General features: G+C 38.7%; 1 protein-coding gene across 2 annotated transcripts in view; it reads left to right on the forward strand.

Annotated features, from left to right (window-relative positions):
• Positions 1-14880, forward strand: part of LOC126354841 (equilibrative nucleoside transporter 1) — a 178398-nt gene that overhangs the window by 111960 nt on the left and 51558 nt on the right. For both annotated transcript variants that reach the window (XM_050004818.1, XM_050004817.1), the window contains exon 3: positions 4930-5011. In XM_050004818.1, coding sequence (XP_049860775.1) covers positions 4930-5011 — 82 coding nt within the window. The remainder of the gene's footprint in view (positions 1-4929; positions 5012-14880) is intronic.

A 14880-nucleotide genomic window follows, 5' to 3' on the forward strand; every position in this document is an offset into this window, starting at 1 on the left:
GAAAAAAAAGAGGAGGAACAGCAAATAGAAAAAGACCTTACATGGGGAGAATTGGAAGAGGCATTGGGCAAGATGAAGGGAGGGAAGTCACCAGGTCTGGATGAGCTAAGTGTAGAGATGGTGAGAGCAGCCGGAGAGGTAGGGAAACAATGGCTACATCAAGTAATGAAAATTGTGTGGAGACAGATGATCCCAGAAGACTGGAAGAAGGGAATATTGTCCCGATCTTCAAGAAGGAAAATAGAAAAGAGTGTAAGAACTATCGGGGGGGATAACATTGATGAGTCATAGTGCAAAGATTTTGGAGAAAATTTTGGAAGCACGAATTCGGGCAAAATTAGAAGGAAGAATGAGAGAAGAATAACATGACTTCAGAACAGGAAGGTCCAGGGTGGATCTAATTTTGCTGTAAGACAACTGCAGGAACAGCACTATGAATATGGAATAGAGCTACTAATGACCTTCCTGGACATTGAAAAAGCGTATGATAGTGTACCTGTCTGTTTGCACAGATAGGGTAATGCACAGATGAATAGATTTGTTGCTTTTATGTCACTGAACTCTGTTTACTGCAGAATTTTACAGCTCATTGTTAGGTCAAACTTAATGACTAAACTTCAGGAGAAAAGCCTAAGAATTGGCAGCTGGCACTGAATGTGGAACACTAGGAAAATAACTGCTGAGCGTTACTACATGTAGCCTTGTTGGGGATTAAGAGGTTAAGAGTACACTTTTCTGTTAGTTACATTTCTAGTTCTCTGTTGCAATTTATGGATCTGCTACAATGACATTATCAACAGGACTTTTGCAATCAAGACCAGCTTCTTTCAGAGTGCCTACACAGATTCGTATTGTGCTGCAGCCCCACTGTAGCCATGCCTGCAACTGTGTGTGTGTGTCACTCAGCACACCAGTCACCCAAGGAATAATTTTTCTGCTGGCCAGAGTGGCCGAGCGGTTCTAGGTGCTACAGTCTGAAACCGTGCGGCCGCTACGGTCACAGGTTCGAATCCTGCCTCAAGCATGGATGTGTGTGATGTCATTAGGTTAGTTAGGTTTAAGTAATTCTAAGTTCTAGGGGACTGATGACCTCAGAAGTTAAGTCCCATAGTGCTCAGAGCTAATAATTTTTATTGTCCTCATCCCTGTCTTCATGCCTCCCACTTATTTATACGCACAGCGTTCGTATTCTCCCTGCAGTTTTCTTCATCTGCTATTCTGTCTTTCCGTGTCTCCCAGCTGATGCTTTCTCTTAATGATATGACACACACAACTTTCCCTGCCTTTACCAAGATGGTGCCATATTTCTTTTCCATTTCCTTTCTATCTCTCCTTCTCAGTACATGATTAGTTTGCAATTCACAGTTAAGAGTTGGCCCTAGACTGGCTGTTGGCATTAAATGTGGAACACTAGGAAAACAACTACAGAGCATTACAAGATGTGCTTCATCAATCCACTTTGACTATTTCTCCGCTGTTGCACTCTCAAATACCAAGTGGGAAAAATTGACACTTAAATCTTTCTGTGCAGGCTCTGATTTCTCTTATTTTATTATTATGATGATGATTTCAGATTGGAGTGCATTCAGAGGAGAAATTTTGTGATTGAAATTTCTGAAAGATCTCGTCTCAACGAGAAATGTCTTTGTTTTAATGGTTGTCATCCCAGCTCACACATCATATCCATGACACTGTCTCTCCTTTTTCACAAATGTTGCAGTAGAGTCTCAATATTTTGCATCCGCTCCCCCCCCCCCCCCCCCCCCCACACACACACACAAAAAAATTTAAAAAAAAAAAAAAAAACTAACTATTGTACAACATACCGAACCTTGGTTCATTTCCTCTGCCCACTCGTAGCACAATACCTGTTGAACCACTTACTCGCCTTCATTGTGTCTGTGTAAGTGATACCATGCATACCCTTCTGCCAGTTTTTAATTATTAACACACGTAATCCCTTTGTTGATAGGGGTGTTTTAGGTTTGTCATTTTTAGTGCGGTATGGTGCTGTGTTTTTTCTTTGTTGACTCTTTCTTACACCTTCTAAATGAGTGCTGCAGCAAAGAGGAGGAAATTTAATGTAAAAGTAGAAGTACTGAAACAATTTGACAAAGGAGACACAATAAAAAACTTACTCTTGAATATGGTGTCGGTGAGGTTACTGCCGATGACTGGTTAAGAAATTGACTTAAATTAGAACAGCTTTCTTCATAGAAATGCTCTAAAGAATCACTTAACCAAAGGGCTATAAAGAAGTCAGAGTTAGAAAAAAAAAAAAAAACAAATCAGTCATTGTTCATGTGGTTTACACAACAAAGACAGAAGGGGGTCTGATTTCTGGCCCAATCTTACAGGAGGAAGCTTTGTTTTTTAGAAACCATCCACAGGAAGATGATGACTGTTTTGTCTCTTGTATGGGCAGGCTTGACAAGTGGAAGAAGTGGTATAGAGTGTGTCAATTAGATGTATGCAGAGAAAAACCTCGGTACTCTGACGCCATTTCGGAATTTATTATAAAGTTTAAGAATATCACAACTGAAGACAATTTATCTAATGAACAAATTTACAGCTGTGACAGAAGTGATATACATTTCAAAATGTTGCCAGCAAAAGTATTGCTTTTTGAGAAGAAAAACGTGCTCCGGGGTGCATTAAAAATAAAGAGCTACTCACAATTATAGCAACTTCAAATGCAAGTGGAACTGCAAAGTAAAACTGATTGTAACTGGGAAGTCTGCCAAGCCAAGAGCAATGTAGTATATGACCATTGCAGCTCTTCCTGTTACCTACATGCATCAAAATAATGGGTGGATGTATTTGGAAATCTTTAAGAATTGGTTTTTGAACTTAGTTTTACTGGAGCACAAAAAAGTGTTTAAAAGAAAAGGGATTGCCAAGCTAAGCTATTTTGGCAATAGATAACACGTCCTCACATTAAAGTGCAGAAGAACTGCTGTGTGATGGGATCCGTGCCTTGTTTCGCGCATCAGATGTTACCTGTTTGATACAGCCATCGGATCAGGGCATTCTGGAAAGTACGAAGGTAAAGTATCATCTGTGATTGCAACAATCAGTCTTCCATTGGGAAGACAATGAAACATTATAGGAGCTTTAAAGAAACTGATTGTGAAGGACACTGTGTTCTTGATTGCTGAGCCTTGGAGCGAAATAAGTCAGATACAGTTTCTCAGTCACAGAGAAAAAATCTATGAGGAAGTAGTCCTAACACAGAAACTGAAGATTTCGATAATGATGAAAAGTATTTTTTGTGTGATTTAATCAGATGGTTGCCACACTGTGAAGAGGTGGAAAATGTGGAAATAACTCAGTGGTTAAATTCAGATGCACAGTTGGAAGTTACAGACTCTTCTATAATTGACATGCTTAACTCCTCAGCCCACTGTAATAGTGATGAGAATGATATGAGGCTGAGACTGCACTGATGATGAGGCACACCGATGACTGTGCTGCACTTGAGCCCACAATGTGCTAGGTGGAACAACAGCCTGACCTGACACCAACTGACACCCTGCTCTGCAGTAGCATGATATTGCCACACACAAACATTGCAGCTTCTCCAAATGAAAGACACTCCACCATTACTTCACAAAGCAAATTGTTAGAAGTTTAAAAATGAAGCCTTTATTCTGCCAATGTAAATGCTTATGTAAACACTTTGTTTACTAAAGTTCATATTTTGACACCTGTGTTCTTTTTAATATAGGTTTATTTCTTTTTCCCATATAAATTGTAAGAGTACGAGTTTTCAGTAGTACAGGCAGTTCCAATCTTGTTCACCTCAAACTATCGAGATTGTACTACTGCCCTAATTTGAATTTTTTTAACGTCCTCCACCAAACATTTTTGTCAAGGATTCCACAACACACAGCAACACTCCAGCAGAGAACAGACAAGCCTATTTTAAGCACTCTCTTTAGTAGATTGCTTAAATCTTCTAGTTGTTTTGCCAATAAAATACAATATTTCTTTTGCCTCCTCCAAAATATTTTGTGTGAGATGGTTTCAATTTAAGTTATATGTAGTTGTAATCACTAGATAGTTAGCTAAATTGACAGCCTTCAAATCTGTGTGATTTACTATGTAACTCAAATTTAATGGCTTCATTTTAGTACTCGTGGATGACCTCACTCTTGCCACCATACAGTTATCTAAGTCATTTTGCAATTTGCATTTGCATCTTCTGATTGCTGTATTAAATTTTAAATAACATCATCATCTGAAAACAATCAAAGAGTGCTGCTCAGGTTGTCTTCTAAATAGTTTATACAGATTAGGAACAGCAGAGGGCCTATATCATTTCCTTGGGGAATACCAGAGACTACTTCTGTCATACTTGATGACTTTAAAACTCATTCATAAAAACTTAATAAGCTTCCCTTAAAAAGTTAATGAATTGTAGCGGATATCAGTTATAGCATGTAAATAGCAGGAAATAATAGAGCAAAAAATAATAATCGAAACAGTCTCATAAGCTGAGTTGCTGATCAAGAATTTTTTTGGAAGGAATACTGGAAAATTACAGAATGGTTCCACTATTTGTATTGTCCAAACTAGCTGATGGAAGAAACTGTAAAAGAGTTTGCCATTTATGGTCGCTCCCAGTGGTCATCATGTTAAGTTTCAGCTTTGAATGTGTGAATAGTATGTATGGATTATAATCAGAGCAAGAGTGCTTGCAAGTTCTAGCAGTTGTCTTACTCATATACAGAACAGTCATAATTGACAGGTTGCTTTGTTTTCCTCTAGTATGCTATTTCAATAAGTCTAACTAGTCTATCTGTAACATACTTGGAACTTTCATTTGGACTGTCATTTTCAGATTTTGAAATTTAAATTATAATGGCATGACAAAAATTAAGAAATGTGAACTGGTATTCATTAGAGGATTATTTTTGCATTGTACAGATTAAAGCTGGTATACCTAACGTTTGTTCTCCATGGAGTGGGGACACTTATGCCATGGAATATGTTCATCAATGCCAAATCTGTAAGTATGTTAAAAGTGTATGTTTGCTTTCATTTCCATTGAAGGATTTCTTTCAACTGTGATGCTATGAAATCTTACCTCTAAGAACAAATAATTAATAATTATTCCTTCAGGATTTATTTTATTCATATTTGTTACTATGTATTTATTAATATTTTTATGGCTTTGTTAGTTAACTGAGATCATTTGCATACATGTATACGTGCTGTGAATTTTATTCTGATGGATGTCTGTACATCTGTTAATGCAAAGGAACAATAACCAACCATATTTACTTTATAATAACTTTGAAACATTGTAACAGTGAATGTAGTGGTAGAGAAAAGCCATCATTCATTCACATCTGTTTCTCAAGCTCCACATTCCCTTGAGTGGCCTCTTTCGCTAGAGAGATCTTGAGGTAAAAGTATGCCTGTCAGTGGTTAAGTTAAAGGTAGAGATTGCTGTACCACATGATGGTCAAACTACTGTTGAACAACAGAAGCTTCAGGCATAGCTAAAAGTCATCCTTTGCTCTGTAAATGAAAGGGAGAATGAGTGTAAATGTCTGCAGTGATAGTGTAAGAATACCCTGCATATGAAGTAATGGCCTACTTGGCCCAGATGCACACCTTTGCATTTTTTAAAGCAACCTTTTTGTTTGAAGTGAAGTGTACTAAAATGAACTTCTGTATGTCCACAAAAAGTTGAAGTAAGTGAGGTAAAACACTTTTACGTAGCATTGGTGGCTGTTGGTGGAAAATATTTTCATCATAAATGCAGTGATGTTTCATTTCCCACACATTTTTGTGGCATGCCAGAAGAGTAGCAAGTTGCATATTTGTTTTTTTCTCTGTTCTTTTGTAGTTAAACTTTTAAATTAATTGTGTAGTTGTTTACTGAAGAATTATATCTCACACTTAGTAACTTTGCAGTGTAGACTTCTTTAGTGCAAATGTCATGTGTTTTGAACAGCCTGGGACCTATGAGTCAGCTGTCACACCATAGCCTTCATTTGTGATACACAAGGAGAGTAGCGAGCTACATATTAAAAATCTGTATCTATATCTGTACTCTGCAAACCACCATTTGCAGAGGGTATGTCCCATCGTACCAGTTACTAGGGTTTCTTCCTGTTCCATTTATGTGTGGAATGTGGGAAGAATGGTTCTTTGAATGCCACTGTGCATGCAGCAATTATTGTAATCTTATCTTCACAATCCCTATGTGAGCAATGGACAGTGAAAAATCCAGGATGGAGTAACGACAAGATTATGAAAAAGTTAGTTGCTGCTCACCATATAGCGGAAATGCTGATTCACTAGGAACAACAAAAAGACTGTCAAACAAGTAAGCTTTCAGCTGAAAAGGCTTTCATGGGAATTAGATAGCACACACTATCTCTCTATTTCTCTCTACCACTCTGTGGCTGCCGAGGACTGGTCTGGCCTCAGCAGCCAGAGGCTGTGGTTGTGCGTGTGTGAGCTGTGTGTGTGTGTGTGTGTGTGTGTGTGTGTGTGTGTGTGTGTGTGTGTGTGTGTGTGTTGCTTAATTCTGATGAAGGCCTTTAAGCAGAAAGCTTACTTGTTTGACTGCCATTCTGTTGTGTCTGTGTGTGACTCAGCATCTCCACTATATGGTGAGTAGTAACCATCCTTTTCATAAGTAAAATATTTAGTTATCTCTGCATGCTTTTATAACTGAGATTTGTAGGAAGCCTTGTTGGCGGCTATTGAGGATGCAGGGTGCAGTCATGTGCGAGTTGTGACTCAAGTTGGCACCAGTGATGCTTGTCATTTGGATTCTGAGGCCATCCTCAGTTTCGTTGGGGATGTTGGCGAAAGCAGTGCAGGCTACGGGCCTCGCTTACAGGGCACAAGCAGAGTTCATGGTTTGCAGTATCATACCCAGAATTGGCCACGGTCCTTTGGTTGGAATCGACTGGGGGGTCTCAAGCAGAGGCTCCATAGATACTGTGAAGGTCTTGGTTGCAGATTTCTGGACCAGTGTTGGGGGATGGAGAATTGTAGGGGTCCCTTTGGTTGCAGTACACACAGGGAGCAGCTACTCGAGTAGCAGAGAACATGTGAAATGCACATGGGTTGTATTTTTTTTTACTTTTTTTTTTTTTTTTTACATTAGGTGATATTTTGATATCGTCTGATGAATTCTTGCCACTTGATACACGATATACAGTGTGTGAAATCAGATCATGTACAGTGTAGGGACAAAATAGTTTATAAACTGGGCATCCGCAGCTGTTGAAAGGCACGATATTAGGTTGAATTCTGCTAACAGCAGGTAAAATTGTTGTTTAATAAAACGCAACTAGTCTCGTGGCCTAAAGTCGCATCATCAGGTGCATCCTGGATAGTAAAAAGCAAATTACAGTGTTAAAATTAATAAAGAGGTGTATAAAATATACTCACAACATTAAAAGATCTTGGGCATACCCGTCTTTCTCATCAAAATTTACTAATCAGTGAAAGTTTTTAATGGGGCCAGATTGGCAATAAAAAATTGTCACTGCGAAGGTAGCAGACAAAGCAATGCTCTATTTTTTTTTTTAGAATACCATATCTGGGTGCAGTAGCTGAAAAAATTAGCAGATGTGTGACACCTAAAAACAGTATTCCAGCATATTTTACTTTTTCAGATCTAGGTAGAAAATTCAGGCAGAAGGAAAAGGCTGTGGTACATAAATATAATGAAGCGGGTGTATGCTACATCACAGGAAATGATTGGTTAACATTGCACTTATGCGAAGAGGGGCAGAGCACCACAAGCCCTTCAGAAAACTTGTATAAAACCATATTTCGAATATGGTGGAATTAGATGAATTAAAGGCAAAGATTTTAAATTTTACCCAGGAGAAGTACATTCTCAGTAAGTAGATTGATAACAGAAAACACCCACCATGGTGTAATAATAAAATTTGGGAAATTCTGAGGAATGAGAGACTGTTCCACACTCAATTAAAAAAAGGATGTGGAAATATCAACAGACAAAAATCAGTAGAAATTTGTGTGACAATAAAATTTTTTTGCCAAGAATCCAAAAAAATTCTGGTCCTACATAAAATCACTTAAGTTGGTCAAAGGCTTTTTTTCAGTCATTGATTGACTAGTGTGGTGTGGCAAAAGAAGACAGCAGAAGGAGAGCTGAAATTTTAAATTTTGCATTTAAGAAATCATTCATATAGGAGGCTCTTAAAGACTTTGTTGTTTGACCATCACATAGACTCCTATATGGAAAGATACTAATAGGCATCCCTGACATAGAGAAGCTACTACTGCATTGGGTTCTTACTTAGCTTGCATTTATCATGAATTTCTCACCCACTGCGAAGTTCCAAGTGACTGCTTTATATAAGAAGTGTAAGAGAGTGGACCTGCAAAATTACAGACATATATCCATTATATCAGTTTTATGCAGAATGCTTGAGTGAATTCAGATTTCAAATATGATAAACTTCCACAAGATAAAAGCTTCTGCACAAATCAGCATGGATTCAGAAAGCACCCCTCATGCATAACTCAGCTTACACTTAGCTTAAATTATATCCTGCAAACCAGGGATTCGGCATTCTTGACTGTGAGCGTTAATCAGAAAGAATGGTCCAGGGGGATAGAGGATGATGTAGCCAGAATTTCTATTTGGTGTGTTGGTTGTAGCTAGTTCTAAATATAAAAAAATGTATGTTAATGCAGAGGAACAAGGAAAAAAATCCTGTAATCCTCGACTACAGTATTAGTCATATGCTGCTTGACACACTCATGTCAATTAAATATCTAGGCATAACATTGCAAAGTGATATGAAATGTAATTACCATGTAAGGGTGCTAGAAGGGAAGGAAAATGGTTGATTTCGGTTTATTGAAGAATTTTAGGAAAGTGTAACTTACCTAGAAAGGAGAGTGCATATAGAGCACTAGTGTGACCCGTTCTTAAATATTCCTTGAGTGTTTGGGATCCTTATCAGGTCAGATTAAAGGAAGACAGAAGCAGTTCAGAAGTATGTTGCTAGATTTGTCACCAGCAAAAATTGTTTCGTAAACTCAAACAGGAATCCCTTTAGGGAAGATGACATTCATTTTGTGAAACACTACTGAGAAAATTTGGGGAACTGGCATTTGAAGTTAACTGCAGAAGATTCTGCTGCCATCATCATACATTTTTCATGAAGACCGTGAAGACAAGATAAGAAAAATTAGGTCTTCTTTGGGGGCATATTGAAAGTTGCTTTTCCATTGCTTCATTTGGAAGTGGAACAGGAAAGGAAGTGACAAGTAGTGGGTCAAGGTACCCTCTTCCATGTGCTATATGGTGGCTTGCGGAGTTTGTTTGTAAATGTACGTGCTTTTTAATGTGTGCCTCCCATGAGAATTTCCCTTCTATTCTAAATCCCAGAAATCTGCTGCCTCTTTTCATCACTAATTACAACACCATTGTAAATAGAATTTCACCACTGACAACATTATGTGGAGAAACTGGCATTTTCATTTTAATTACTTTGTTACGAAGTTTGTAACCATAATTAGTAACAACCATTCTTACATCATCTGCTTTTAAACATTATTGGAGATATTTGATACACTTTATAAAAAGTTGTAGAAATATGTTAGGAAAGAAGAGATTCAAGGATGGACCACCACTGTACACAACGTGATAGTTTAAATTGCCTTTTGCCTAAAACCATGTAAATATGAGTGACATTAATTACAATGGTTGTACTCATATTTTCCAAGTCTGTAGTATTTTCCTTTGTCTGTACTTTAAATTAAATATTTCAAATAGTTACCCTGCTGAGAAATTAAATACTATAATAGTTACCCTGCTGAACACACAGAAAGATGCTGCTACTTCTGCATTTACACAACTCAACTACTTTATACTGAAGTTGGCAAAAAAAGGGAAACACCAGGAACACAACACATTACTTTTTGTATTCTTGGTTGTAAAGGTTGTATGCAAGTGTTGCATTTAAGTACACTTTTATTACAGCATCACAACAAAGTCATGTTCGGCATCCAGCAGAGTAACAACTGAAATGATTGTTCTCAATCAGATATGAGTAACAGGATCAAAGTCTGTACTGATGACGATCTAGTGATCACACGAGCACAAGTATACAGTCAACATGTCTCAGGTGCACTATTGGTACAGTGGCACATGGTGTCCTGTGAAGGCCAGGTCGGTGGAAACAGCAGGCTCCGACAGATGTTGTTGGCCGCCCAATGTGGAGTGTCATCCCTAGTAGCAGCTGGAGCAGTGTCGTGGTGCAGTGCAGTGTAGGCCCGTTAGAGTTGGCCACCACTTGACTCAGAGCTGTTGTGCACGCTGCCTGTAAACAGTGATGGTACCCATGCTGGCACCTGCTAGCATTAGCCTATCAACAGATTGTAGTCAGTACAGTGTCCACAACTTAACAGTGTATTAGCTAGAGGTCTAAGCAGTTTCCAGAGGAGTAGCATCTTCATCCCTGGAGCAGGCAGTAGACACAAGAAGAGAACAAACAATATTTTGGAAGAATGAAACAACTGTGGTGCAGCCTACTTCTATGTTTATGTTTAATTGCTGGTTGTATGAAAATAAATTAAAATTTGGTACAGGCATGTGAAATACCTTTTGTTGAATTAAAGAAAAGTGTACATGCTGAGGAAAAAGACATACCATGGGGGATTTGTCCAAATGGGACAGAAATTGGTAGACATATATAGACAAATAAATGATCACATTTCAGAAAAAAATGGGTAATTTATTCAAGGAAGTGAGCTTCACAAATTGAGCAAATCAGTATTGCATTGGTCCACCTCTGTCCCCTATGTAAGCAGTTATTCAGCTTGGCGTTGATTGACGGAGTTGTTGGATCCCCTCCTGAGGAATATCATTCCAGATTCTGTCCAATTGGTTGTAAGATCATCAAAATTCTGAATTGGTTGGAAGGCCCTGCCCATTATGCTTCAAATGTTCTCAGTTGGGGAGAGATGCAGTGAGCTTGCCAGCCAAGGTAGGGTTTGGCAAGCACAAAGACAAGCAGTAGAAAGTGTCGCCTTGTGTGGCTGGGCATTATCTTGCTGAAATGTAAGCCCAATTTGGCTTGCCATGAAGAACAACAAACGAGACAAGAAAGGGTGCTGCAGGTGACAACTAAATCAACTGCTATTGAAAGCAGTGGCACCTCTGACCTTCACTCCTGGTTGTTGGACCATATGGTTGGCTGTCCGGGGCATCTCACACATATTTGGCCTGGAATCTCATATACTGGGAGAAGGAGAGAAGGTCTTCTAACAATTCCAGCAAGAGTGAATTTGGGAGTGGGTCAAAAGGTAAGGTCTTTGAAAAAGACTGTTGCTTCTGTGGGTCTAAGGCTGTTGGGGAAGACATTCGTGACTGTGGTTCAGCTCTCTTTAGGTCTTGGTTCTGTATAATGGTGGGAGTGAGTTCCTGAGTGTGTGGTACATGTGGTAGGTCTGCAAGGCAGGGTTTGTCAGCTGAGGGGATATGGGGGAGGTTTGGAGGCTCATGTAGAGGTGATGGATAGTGGTAGTTCAAGGTGGGAATAGGAGCTGAACAGGTTGGTGAGTTTTTTGAGGTGTGTTCCTGGAGGATAAGAGTTTCATTGTGAGAGAAGGGATGCAGGAATTTGAGATTGCAGAGCAAGAGAATTTTATACACCGAGAGGGGGTATTGCAAGGTGGTTTGGGTCTGATTTACATGGTTTTGCAGAACTAGATTGGTGAGGGCTATGGACTGACAGAATTTGGACAAATAGAAGTCATTGTGAAAGGAGGGGCTGCAGCTGGATATGTATAATTTATGGTCAAGCTGTTTGGAGGGATTCCATAAGCTAGAGATAGGGAAACTTTCCTATATTGGCACAGGTGGAAGGAGCAAGGATTCATAGTGGAGGATAAAAAATGTGTGGGAATACGTGGGAAAAACTTGTAAAAATACATAAAATATATAGAATTATGTGGGGAAATATCACAAAAAAAGATGGAGCGGATGAAGTGTGGGGGGAAAGGTGAAATCTGAGGGAGTAAGGCCAGTAGTGAAAGGCAAAAACGAACTAAAAATGATCTCAAAACACAGTGAAATCAAAGAGAAAATTTAATGGCAAGATGATAATTGTGGGATGCAGATCACTGGGTGGATGTGTGTGATCAGAGAGAAAAGCAGGTGTAAATGGATTTAGTGAGGTTAGTATTTACATGCTGGAATAAGGGTGGAGAGGGAGGTGAGGTGCATGAATGGGGGGTTAGTGATGTTAAAGTTGAGCAGCTTTGTGTGGCACATGAAGATACAGAAAAGACATGCAAAAATATGAGAGAGTGAGGGCCGACTTGTGATGAATTTGAAGATATAGGATTAATTATATCGGCAGGAAGAATATGATACTAGATGCTGCACCAACAATATAATATGCTGTTAATGATATTTGAACTGATGACCTTCTTATTTGAATCCCATTACACTGTGCACTTGACTACCAATGAATTTGTTAAGCAACTACAATTGTTTGTTACTTAAAAGCACTGAGAAATCTTCAAATGCTATCTTTTCAAAGTTGTAGAAAATCAAAGAGGAAAGACAAAAATTACACACACACGTCAGAATTGTTCTCAATGTCAGTGACTGAATTTTGGTGAGTGCATCATGCCACCTGTACATCCCATGCCAATTTCTTCAGGGCATTTTATCGAATAATAAGTGTAATTTTGCAAACAGGGACATGTACACATTTTTGTAGAAATCAGGTGCAGACTAACTACTTAAAACCTTACAGGCTTTAGAACACTGAGGGAAATCTGCCATGGTATGGTTACAAAAAGCAAGAAGAAATCATGGCAAGGAAGCCTGACCACCAAAGATTGTTCCATTACAGCTTCAACGGCGTGGAGACCAATTGGGAGGATTCTAGGCAAGGGGCAAGGTGCCCTATCATGGCACACTCTGGACCACCAAAGGAGATAGTACTCACACCATGGCAAAGAATTTCATCTCAGTTATGAACCTGTTGCCATTGAGTGGTTGTGACTTAAAATTCACCAATAATAAAACATCTGTTTCTTAATGTGGGTGTTGGCTTTGGCAATTTTTTGGCACTCCACTAGGCCATGACCATATCCATTACAATATGTTCCACCATGTCACCAGGAATGCTAGGGAATTCAGACTTGATGTGTGAAGCAGGCTAATTTCCTGACTTAGGAAAAGAAGTCAGTTCAATTATTCTCCTTAAACCTGGCAAGGGCCATATGTTCTGTCAACCTAGCGTAGTGTTGCCACTCCCTGTTTGTGTAAAAATACATAGCACCAGTTGACCCAAGCTTCCTTATGCTCCTTGCTCTCCTCATATTACTAAAGAGATAAAGTACAATTCAATCGAGAAGATTTATAAATTAAGAGGCAGAATGTACTAGGCTCGTAGATAGAAAGTTGGTGTCATGCAGTGTGGTTGAGAACGGTGTCCTCCAAAGTACCATTTAGCATGATTGTGCTTATAAAAACAGTAAATAATATTTCATATAAAGTAAATAGTCCTATTTTTCTTCTGAAAGACTTCTCAATTCTCAGATGTTCTTACATCAGGCACAACCATCTGCAAATCTTGAGTGATAGAAGATTATAAGAGTGGGAAGATCTGAGGGTTTTTGATTTTTCTGTTGAGAAGCTTATCAATATTCTTTTTTTTTTAGTGTGTGTGTGTGTGTGTGTGTGTGTGTGTGTGTGTGTGTGTGTGTGTGTGTGTGTGTGTGTATTCCATTTTTAATTTCTTTGAAGAACCTGATTTTAAACTTTAAAAACTGGGTAAAGCTTTGACATGTAAAATTTTATGAAAATCGCGAGAGCAGGATTTCTCCTAGCATATCGTATGTTAAAATGTTTTTGCCACTTGTGTTGAGGAGCAGACCAAACTGGCCTGTGTCACTTTATAGAACCATTTTACAATACTAACTTAGCTTTGTATCTATGTTTCCTCAGAACATTATATTTATTAGGATATGAAGATGCATACTAGGGCAGTTAAGAACATCCTTTTAACCAATGGTGGTGATTTACCAATCTCCATCACTCAAGGGCAGCAAGTATACAAAGTATGCTCACGTCACATTCACCAGCGTACTATACTTTTTGAACAGCTGTTTAATAATTGCATAAAATCTCCTTAGACAGCTTCAAGCATGTGTCTCCTGAGGACATATTTCTGTTTTTGTTTGGTCCTCTCTCTCTCTCTCTCTCTCTCTCTCTCTCTCTCTCTCTCTCTCTCTGATTTAAAGTCTGTGACATCAAATAATTCTATACAACAAAACATTAACCCCCAGTGTGGTGTTTTAAGTATGCACTGTTTTTAATATTTTTAGTAGTTATTAATATAAGGGCAAAATAAGAAATAAAGGTTTTTTTCTTTGCTCCAAAAGTTAACAGCTCTGACTCAGTGATGACATATCTTAACCATATTGTTTTTGTTTGTGCTGTATTGTGTTAGCTGTGTTGGTTCAGTGAGTAACTATGTTTGCAGTGATTTAGGAGCATTTAATTGTCAGTGCCACATTGTCCATAAGCACCTTGGAAGAAATGCAGGACTGGTTCATTTAGTGTATTCTGATGAGACTAAAGCTATGGAGACTACTTGCAGACTGCACCTGCAGTACAGGTATCACTGTCTTAGTGAGTGAAAATTTATAAGTGGATAAAAGACTTTATAGGTCGATGGCTATCTGTCTGTGATGACGGTTCCCTTAGTTACTCCACTTTGAATGAGTAGGAGCATCAAGGCAGCTTAGTGACTTTTATCTTGCAAGAGATGATGACATTCTACTCGGAGTTGGACACAGCCACAGTTCAGCACCTGCAGTTGTCCACTGATCTTTAAACACATATGT

Source organism: Schistocerca gregaria, chromosome 3 (genome assembly GCF_023897955.1).
Source record: "Schistocerca gregaria isolate iqSchGreg1 chromosome 3, iqSchGreg1.2, whole genome shotgun sequence".
NCBI lineage: Eukaryota > Metazoa > Arthropoda > Insecta > Orthoptera > Acrididae > Schistocerca > Schistocerca gregaria.